Source organism: Octodon degus, unplaced genomic scaffold (assembly GCF_000260255.1).
Source record: "Octodon degus isolate 3935 unplaced genomic scaffold, OctDeg1.0 scaffold00025, whole genome shotgun sequence".
In the NCBI taxonomy this organism is placed as follows: domain Eukaryota; kingdom Metazoa; phylum Chordata; class Mammalia; order Rodentia; family Octodontidae; genus Octodon; species Octodon degus.
The window spans coordinates 141,078-150,568 of record NW_004524601.1 but is presented as its reverse complement, the minus strand read 5'-3'; the positions used below and the strand labels follow the sequence as shown (position 1 = coordinate 150,568).

General features: G+C 45.3%; 1 protein-coding gene across 1 annotated transcript in view; it reads right to left on the bottom strand.

Annotated features, from left to right (window-relative positions):
• Mpp4 (membrane palmitoylated protein 4) overlaps window positions 1–5,655 on the bottom strand; it is a 41,622-nt gene extending 35,967 nt beyond the window's left edge. The window contains exons 1-4 of the mRNA XM_023712400.1: window positions 5,577–5,655; window positions 4,504–4,625; window positions 1,863–1,940; window positions 717–797 (exon numbers count right to left, since the gene is read on the bottom strand). Of these exons, the coding sequence (XP_023568168.1) occupies window positions 717–797; window positions 1,863–1,940; window positions 4,504–4,625; window positions 5,577–5,655 (360 nt within the window). The remainder of the gene's footprint in view (window positions 1–716; window positions 798–1,862; window positions 1,941–4,503; window positions 4,626–5,576) is intronic.
• Window positions 5,656–9,491: the final 3,836 nt, after the last annotated feature.

The window sequence follows — 9,491 nt, the reverse complement described above, 5'->3', positions numbered from 1 at the left end:
AAAGAAAGAAAGAAGAAAGAAGAAAGAAAAGAGAAAGAGCAAGCAAGCAAGCATGGAGATAACTAGACGCTGCCCATATTGTCCCTCCTGTTACAGATTAGATCTAAAGTATTCCCTACAATCTCATGTGTTCAGTGGGGATTTTGGAAAGTGATTAGATCATGTAGGTGTTCTACTCCTTGGAGGATTTCTCCACTGAGGAGTTCTAGCTGAGTGTGCTGTTACGGGGTGGACTCAGTTGGAGGAGGTGGGTCACTGGGGGCAGCAAGCCATAGGCACTCTCTGGTTCTCCCCTACCTGTCTGCTTCCAGCCACTATGAGGTGAATAGATTCCCCCAGCCATGCCCCTCTACTAAGATGTTTATACTCCAGAACCAGCTAACCATAGACAAAAACTTCTGAAACTGCAAGCCAAAATAAAAGTCTTCTGCCTTAAATTATGCATGTCAGGCATTTTGGCCCAGCAATAGGAAAGCTGACTAATATACCCTCCCTTGTCAGAATTTTAGAGAAACTGTGGCTTTGTGTGAAAGACAGGACCCTACAGAAAGTTCTTGATGCCTCTTCATAAACACAACACTGAGCTAGTCATATCTGAGATCCACATCATCAAGTACAATCTGTTGGTCACCCACGGACAGTGACAGAACATCTATTCAGAGAGCATGTTTTCTGTCACATTTATTCATATTGTGTCTGTTTCAGCAAGCACTTACCTTGTAATGTGGAGCCTGGAGGATTTGTCTCAGCTCTCGGATCTCAAGGGAATTAGGGCTTTCATGTAATAGCTCCACCACCTGGCTCATGGAAAAAGACTATATATATATATATATTTTCCCCCCCAACCGGGGATCAAACTCAGGCCTTTGTGCTTGCCAGGGAAGCGCTTATTCTACTGAATCATCTCCCTGACCCCTATAAAAATTTTTTAAAAATCTTTAGGCTGGGGAGATAGCTCAGTAGAATAAGTGCCCGCCCGGCAAGTGCTGGGTCCTGAGTTCAATCCCCGGTACCTAAAAAAAACAAAGAAGAAGAGGGACAAGGGGTCGAAAGAAGGGGAGGAAATGGGGAAAATGAACCAAGATATATCATATACAGGTAAAAATTTCCTAATATGAATGTGATCATTATGTGTATCTAAAATGTAACAACCAATAAAATTATTATTATTTTTTAAAAGATCTGTTAGGCCACTCTGTGGGAGCTGCTAGGGGCATCTGTAGAAATGGTGAAGATTATTTCTTGCGTGGCTCGAGGGCAAGATGTGTTTTCAAAGTAGAACTCACAGGATATATTGTCAGACTAGGTGTGGTAAGGAAAGAGAGGCAGAGGATCCTAAAGATTTTGGCCTCGGGTACTGCAGAACAGATGTCTTTACTAAGATGGAAAAGGCTACAAGAAGTGAAAGCCTGCGGTGCTGGCAGGAGGTCAGTTTGGGACAGGATGAATCTGAAGTACCCATTAAATATCCAGATGGGGAGGAGACAGCTGGGTAGTCTAGACTGCAATTCAGACAAGAGTTTCAGACTAGAGATATAAATTGGAGACTCACAACCATCTGTACTATTTATCATCCTGTTATATAAGGTAAACTGAGTCCAAAGGTCAGGGGAAAAAAGAGAAATAGACACACTTTAGTGAGAAATAGACTCACTAAAAATATGTGAGTGTGTAGGGTATTAATTCAGGGAGATAGATAATTTTGTTCTTTATATTAAGGTTGAATTAAAAACACGTATTAACCTATATAATCACCAAACTTCTGATGAAGCACTATGGTAGCAGCACTACAGGCTACTTAAACAAGCACTGCAGGTGGCGTGGTGCCACAGAGCTCCTCTGTTGTGGAGGGAGTCACCTACCTCCCAGGACAGCTGCTGTGCACAGTGCATGACAGGAACCGGTTTCTTTTCTCTGAATTCCTGGAGGCAGCCATAAACCTGCAGCACAGCAAGTTAAGGGACACACATTACAATGTGCCCACTGACATTTGGGTTTAAGCTCTTGGAGGGAAGAGGCAGCCTGGCAGATGCTAGCACTAAGGACTGTGGCATCAGTAGTCTGCAGCATGGCATGCCATTGCGAGATGCCCAGGGAGAATGAGCCCCAGTGTAGTGGTGACAACATTCAGAGGCTTGATTATTGGCTCTCAGTAGGAAGCCAACCTCTTGGAAATTTCAATGAGAAAAATCCAAACTTACTCTTTTTAAACCAAGCAAAGCAACAGTTTCCAGGACTGAGAGCAACAGGGAGGTGTAGACAGTGTGCACAGGGCATCTCAAGGAAGGGTTCTACAGCCTGCAGTCCTGAGAGGCCCTTGGCCCTGGCACTAGAGCGTGGGCTGGGTGACTCAGGGCCACCCAGGCCCGTGTAAGAGGCCATGTGCTGGGGATGCTTCTCTGTCCTCTGCTCTAGCCTTTGGGTGGTTTCTCATTCTTCCCTCAATTCTTCAAAACACATTCATTTGAAAAAATTTCAACTTTGCCTCTGCTGATCCTTAGGGATTGTTTTCTGTGTCAGGATCTAGGTTTGGGCTACATACATCAAAGCCTAGCTCCCCACAGTGCAGACCTTAACCTTTTGTTTTGTTTTGTTGAGACAGGATCTTGCTGTGTAATGCAGGCTGGCCTCAAATTTGCTGTGATTCTCCTGCCTCAGCCTCCCAAGTGCTGGGATTACAGGTGTGCATTACCACACTGAGCCTCAACCTTATTTAAGGAATTAAGTCTCTCTTCTGGAAGGAGAAATAAAGACCACAGGGCCAGCTCAGCCCAATCTTTTTTTTTGGTGGAACCGAGGATTGAGTCAACCTTTTCTACTCAGTTCTGTGACGCTGCCACTTCCAGCTATACTGGGCAGTAGCAGTCAAGTTGACCTGAAATGCTCAAGGCTCACAAGGGGAATGCAGCAGCTGCCCACTGGCAATCAAAGGGCCACTGCCCCTCCATCCAGTTCTCAGTAGGCAGCAGAGAAACAAACCCTTTGCTACGCCTTTCTCCCACATTTTCTAGAGACTTGTAGAGCCCTCCTATCTACAGCTGAAGACCCCCCACCCCTGGACACTGTCCTTTTGGACCCACAACCATAAACCTCATTTTAAACCAAGTAGGTGCTCCAGAAGGCCATAAGATGCTAAACTTTCTTTAATTACATTTGCTGCCCCAGATCCTTTTCCATATCCTATGAAAACCCGAGTCTCTCCTCCTGACTGCTCTGCCCCTTGGCAGTGTACCCAATCCAAGTATACTCTTGTCTTTGCTATGCTCCTTGTCTATAAGTAAATTCTTTGACCTACTCTGCCTCACTGGTCCTCTCCCCTTTCAGGGTAGGCAATAATCATAATGACCCTAAAGTCACTGTCTTAGGTAATCTCTGGGGAAAAGCCTGATTGAAGTCAAGTGCTTTAAAACAGGTGATATCAGCCAGGCTTGTACAGGACTTAGGAGGCTGAGGAAGGAGGATCACCATAACTGTGAGGCCAGCATGGGGCACACAGTGAGTTCAAAGCCAGTCTGTTCTACATAGCAAGACCCTGCCTCAACTGCCTCCATCCCAACTTCAAAAAAATAAAAAAAAGGAATGATTTTTAAAAGCATTTTTGTTTCTAGACTTGATCTCAAGAACAAAGGAGGTGACAACTGATAAGTTGGTGCTTAGGGCCAGGGGCCACGGTGACCCCAGGTGCCTCTGCAGCAAAAGACTAGCACAGAAAAGAGCAGAGCAAACTGTTATCTGGGCTAGAAAGTGATAGGCTTTTCATCACAGCAGAGAAACAGGAAGAAGGAAAAATGGAAAGGGGCTTTATTATCTTGGAGGGCAAGGAGAGAATTTGGGGAAGATAAGGAATTCTCTCTCTTAGAACAAAAGGAGGCTGAGGCTTTCATGGCCTTTTGCCAGGGGTGGAGTTTGAAGGGGGTGTTTAGATACACCTGAGGAGCTCACTGGGTGAAAGGAAATTGCACCCCGGGATGAGTTGGGAGAAGTGGAGAGGCGGTCTTGGGGAAGATGGGCTTTTGTTTTAACGGCATTGGCCATATTGGATGACCACCATAATGATTTTAGCAATTTACACTAGGGCCAGAACCTAGCAGAACCCAAGGCTGTTTTCTTCTGAGGACCATACTTTTTTTTTTTTTTTTTTTTGGTGGAACCTGGGATTGAACTCAGACCCTTGCGCTTGCCAGGCATTGAGGACAATACTGAGGTCCCTGCAAGTGATAAGTGACAGCTCAGAACTGTTCCTTTGGCTTGACTGTTCAGTCCAGGGGCTCTGTTCAGACCCTGGGAGCAGAAGAGCACTGTGGCTTCCCACATGCACAGGCCTTGGACAGACCCCGCTTGCCAGTGCCCGGCCTGGGGCTTTCAGCCTCCAGACCCACAAGGAGGACATTTTGGTGGCTCACAGCTGCTCAGGCTGTGACACTTTGTCACAGCAGCCAGGATGGAGCAGGACAGTGGTTCTCACCACCTACAGCAGAAAAGGATAGGCGGCACCACACTCACCTTCAGTAGCGCCTGCAGCCACTGGGAGTGCAACAGGTCATACAGGAGACGCACTCCGCCAACATCGCGGCTGTAGAACAGACTCAGCTCCTGCAGCAGCAGCCTCAGGATTCTGGAGAGGCCTGGAGGAGGGGGCCAAGAGCAAGGGGCAGAGCAGCAGGGGTGGGTGTAGGAGGCACCTGGGAAGGCCATGTCAGCAGCAGAGGAACCGGCACAGAGCGGAGGGCAGATCTGGCTTCTGGGTCTGTCCCATCACTCACAGTCTGAAAACCAGTTCCTTAGGCAAAATGAGAAGCTGCTAACTTTGTGCAGGGCTGTGACTGTCACCAGATGAGCTTGGGCACCTGGTGACCTGACAGATCATAGGGCGGTGCGCTTTCCCTGCCTCCTCTCAGCAGCCAGCGTTTATCCCAAACTTGCTGGATGTTTTCCTAATCTGCTTTCTCTAGCTCACTGAGTCACTTGTTTTCACCAACTGTGAATATTCTTATGAAAGTATTTCTGAAAACACTCTCAGTAGATTTTTAACATAAATTTCAACATCCTACTGAGTAAAGTGAATGATTGGTATTTTCCATAAGAATTCTATTTTTGTAGTAATTTTTTTTTCCCTGTATTTTAGGGAAGGGTCTACAGAGTGTTCAGGATCTCACTACTAGATCAGACTCATAGTGATCTGCCTGTTTACAGCCTCCCAAGAGCTGGGATTACAGGCGTGTGCCACCAGGCCCAGTCTCCATTGCTGTCTCAGCGTGCCCCGGGGGCTGCGCTGGCAAGGCAGGACCGAGAATCCATGCAGTGATATTTTGAATGTGAACAAGATCTACAGTTGTAAGTTTTACATAATATATTAGGGGACCGGGAAAATGTTCTGAAACTGCCATGAGTTTCCCTCCTGCCAGCCTTAGAAATTACTGTCTTGCTACTAGCAGTTGAGGTAAGGCAATCAGCAGTGTTCACCTTCCTTGTGGGACCCCAGAGAATCTATCCAAGTTTCTTCTGTACTTTTGATCACTTACTTGGAGTGATGTAAGGTCTTTGTGGTCTAGAAAAGGCCCGTGGGCGACACGTACCGTTCTCCGGATTGTTTGCTGTGGAACGCTTCCTGGCCTCCACACCCAGCAGATCTGCCCCTGGGCCCGACTGTATCATCCTCACTGCCTGGGAATTCAGAACTAGGAAGCAGATCAATAAACAGCACAGAGCTCACTCCATCAGCCTGGCCAAGCAGTGCTCAGCACAGTGGACACATTTCAAGAGTTCATTCACTGGGTACGTTAGATACTGCACCACAGCCTGGAGTGCACACCAAGTGAGTTACTACTGTCTTCCCTGCTGATTCTCCAAACCAAACATCACTGCTGTGTGAAAGAGAAAACGATTCTCCCTGTATCCCCTTTTAAGCAAGCAGGAAATAATTATATTTACTTGTCTTTTACCTGTTTACTGAGTTAATCTATCGTTCAGCGCTCGGAGAGGCCTTTCCCGTCCTGAATGCATGCAGGTGCCTGTTACCAATGCTGTACCTTATAGTTCTATAATTCATAGGAAACCTAATTGACCACAGTTGCACAGTTGCAGTTTAGAAGACCTTGCTGAGCCTGTGTTACCAGTTGCTGCTGAGACCTGCTCTCAGAACCCAGAGACGGCTAGTAATGACTTGTTTCTTTAGATAGCCTTTCTGGGTCAACTGCACAGCCTTCCTAAATTCCGGACCATGGTTTTTGTTGATAGGTTTTTTTTTTCAGGTGCCCAGCACAGCAGAGAAACAGGCAGAAAGAAAAATGGAAAGGGGTTTTATCTTGGAGGGCAAGGAGAGAATTTGAGGAAGATAAGGAATTCTCTCTCTTGGAACAAAGGGGGGGCTGAGGCTTTTATGGCTTTTTGCCGGGGGGTGGAGTTTGAAGGGATGTTTGGATATACCTCAGGGGCTGACTGGGGGTTTTCCCTGAGGCAGGATGAAAGGAAATTGCACCCTGGGCTGAGTTGGAGAAGAGGGGGGCGGTGGCCTTGGGGAAGGTGGGCTTTTGTTTTAAGGGCTTCAGCCGTATTAGATGGCCACTATGATGATTTAGCAATTTATAGTAGGGCCAGAACCTATCACTTATCCCTATCAGATTCAACCCTAGTCCTTAACAACTAATTTGAAATACTAATTTTAATATTTATTACATCACTCTAGGTAAATTTAGTTCCAGAGACAGGAATCCAAAATACTAATGGCTTAACAAGAGTATAAGTTTAAATCTTCCTCATGTGAGAGTTGTGAGGCAGAAGATGCAGAGCTGGCAGGGCTGCAAACCCCCAGGGAACAGGCTCCTTGCAGCTCTCTGCTGCACCGCGAGGGAGTGCGGCACATTACTATTTGCCAGTTCCCAGGTGGTTGCGAGGTCCAGGCATCATCTCTACGTTTCAGCCAGAAGGATGGGGAGGGCGTAGGGACACATGGCAAAGGGAATACATCTACTGCTCTTCAGAGATTTTTCCCAGAAGTTGCCTACATCATAAGGAATTATCCCTTGGTCTGTAGAACTTCCAAATGTCTCAGTAGACTTTCATGATGGAGGGAAGGTCTGATCCAACTTTTCTTTGTAAGCATAAAATACTTCTGCAGTTTTAACACACACTGAATTGATAGAATGGTATCACAATTGAGAAATAAATTTACCAAGTTGTCCACTAATCCAGAAAACCATGTCATTAATAACAGTGCTCCTTAATTGGTCAAGCAATGGCCGTGACTCACCCACATGTCTGACACTGACAAAAGGATGTACAAAGGGCGGTACAGGGCAACAGGATAAACCCTGAGAGTACTCGGCTGACCTTATCAGATACAAAAGTTACATTTCTTGTTATATAGGTCTTGCTATATCTTGGTCTTAACCATCCAGCAGAAAAGTATAAAAACGAGGTATATAAAGTAAATCCATATTAATAGGATGAGCTGTGAAAGGCTCAAGTCAATAACTTCTGAGGATAACCCACTAATATTATAGACTGCTAGACAGTGTCAGATTGTTTAGTTGAATTCAAACACCTATAGTATTTAGATGCCAATAGAATATGCACCTCTGACAGACAATAAAAAAATGATACAAAGGAATGATCATTTTTTATTTATATACACAAAATAGGATAAATTTACAGCTACTTTCGCTTAATTCAAAGAGAAGAAAGAGGTGTACTAACAGTGTTTGGACAGAATATCCTGTCTGCTTCTTGTACTATGGATAACCACTAAGAAGATAACAATGTACAATGTATTATCAAAACTGTCCTATTAATCAGCTGTGAAACTGTCTTATTCATATTTATTTCTGAATAAAAAAATTAAAAATAACAATGCTCCTTGTGGTACTGAGAAAACATACCAAATCACACTGTCTCTGTCCCCTCATTCAAAGCTGCTTCACCCCACATAGGTTTTTGCATAGGTTTAAGTGTGTGCTGGTTTATTCTAACTTCAGGCATAGTGAAGTCCCATTATCTACACACTGAAATATACTATACTTTATGATCAGCTGTTTCTTTGTTCTTTTTACTACTGGGCCAATAAATGGATTTAAAAATAAGTCATGTGTAGGTAGGTCTGAGTCCTCTGAGGATCAGATACAGAGTAAGGATTCCAGGCAGGTGATTTTTGTGTCAAGTGGCCCCAGGAAATACCAGAAGGCAAGAAGGGTATTGAGACAGGGAATGAGAACAAATCACTGGAAAAATATTTTGGATCAAATGCATACTGTGGGCAGCTGGAGCTCAGTCCTTCAGGGATCAAAGGACAAAAGATGGTTGGAGGTGGAGCCCTGGTGCTGCAATCCTAAGGTGAGGATGGTCCCTGGGGTAGTGCCAGAGTCCTCCCACCTGGCCCTCAGACACCTTCAGGTGCAAATGCAGGTATGCAGAGAGGGTGTAGACACAGCAGTAACATGTTGCACTAGGTGAAAATTCAATGAGTGGAGCACAGAATCTGACGGTTGAGATCTACCGTCTAGAATCTAGATGGAATGCAAGGTTAAGTGGGAAGGCTATCTGAAAGCAAAAAGATCATGTTGAGTTCTAAGATAGTACGAAGAGACACAGAAAGCTGCCAGAGTTTTCGACAAGTGTCCATTATAGTTTTTCTTCCAGCCATACTGAAGTTGTATGTTGCTAAATACCACCCAAACATGGTATTGCTATCATCCGCCCCCTGCCAGGACACAACCTTTCCTATGTTCTGCTTTGGAGCTTCATGGTCACTTAGCATGCAGTGGAGTGTGGTGTGGGACTTCTCTCCAGAGAACATTGGAAAAGGAAGCAGATGGCTCAGACACCCATGGGAGATGGGTTGAGGCTCATCAACCCCTAAATGCTACCCCAGGGTGCTTCCCAACCTTGTCCTTGGTGAATTTTCCAGATGAAACCAACTTGTGCACATCCTAAAGTAGGTCATGTTTAATATTCACCCAGATGATAGTGTGCTGTGTGAGGCCTACACACCAGCAGCAGGCACTAGATGTGAGGTGAAATCCCTGTGAGGCTTGGGCTTCATAGTAGGCATTGGCTTTTGTGGTGAATTTTTTTATTTAATTTTGTATGTATTTTAATACATGGTCTACAGGGTCTCACTATGCAGATTGGACTCAGTGAGCCTCCTGTCTTTAGCTCAAGTGGTGGTATTACAGGTGCACACCCCCACGCCCAGTCTCAATCATTGTCTCAGCGCACCCCAGGGGTGGGCCTGCTATGGCACGCCAGGGATCTATCTGTAGTGAATTTTAATCAAGATAACTTCCTAAATTACAACCGAAGCAGGACTACTTGGATAAGCAATTCATGTATTACAAAAGGCCCATTTTGACCAAGTCTCTCAGCCATAGAGGTATATATAAAGCAGTAATTTTCAACTCTATAACCTCAGCAGAACCCAAAACTGTTTGCCTACCTGGGCGTGGTGGCACATGCCTAGGCAACACAGTGAGTGTTGGAAAAGGAAGCCTACATTA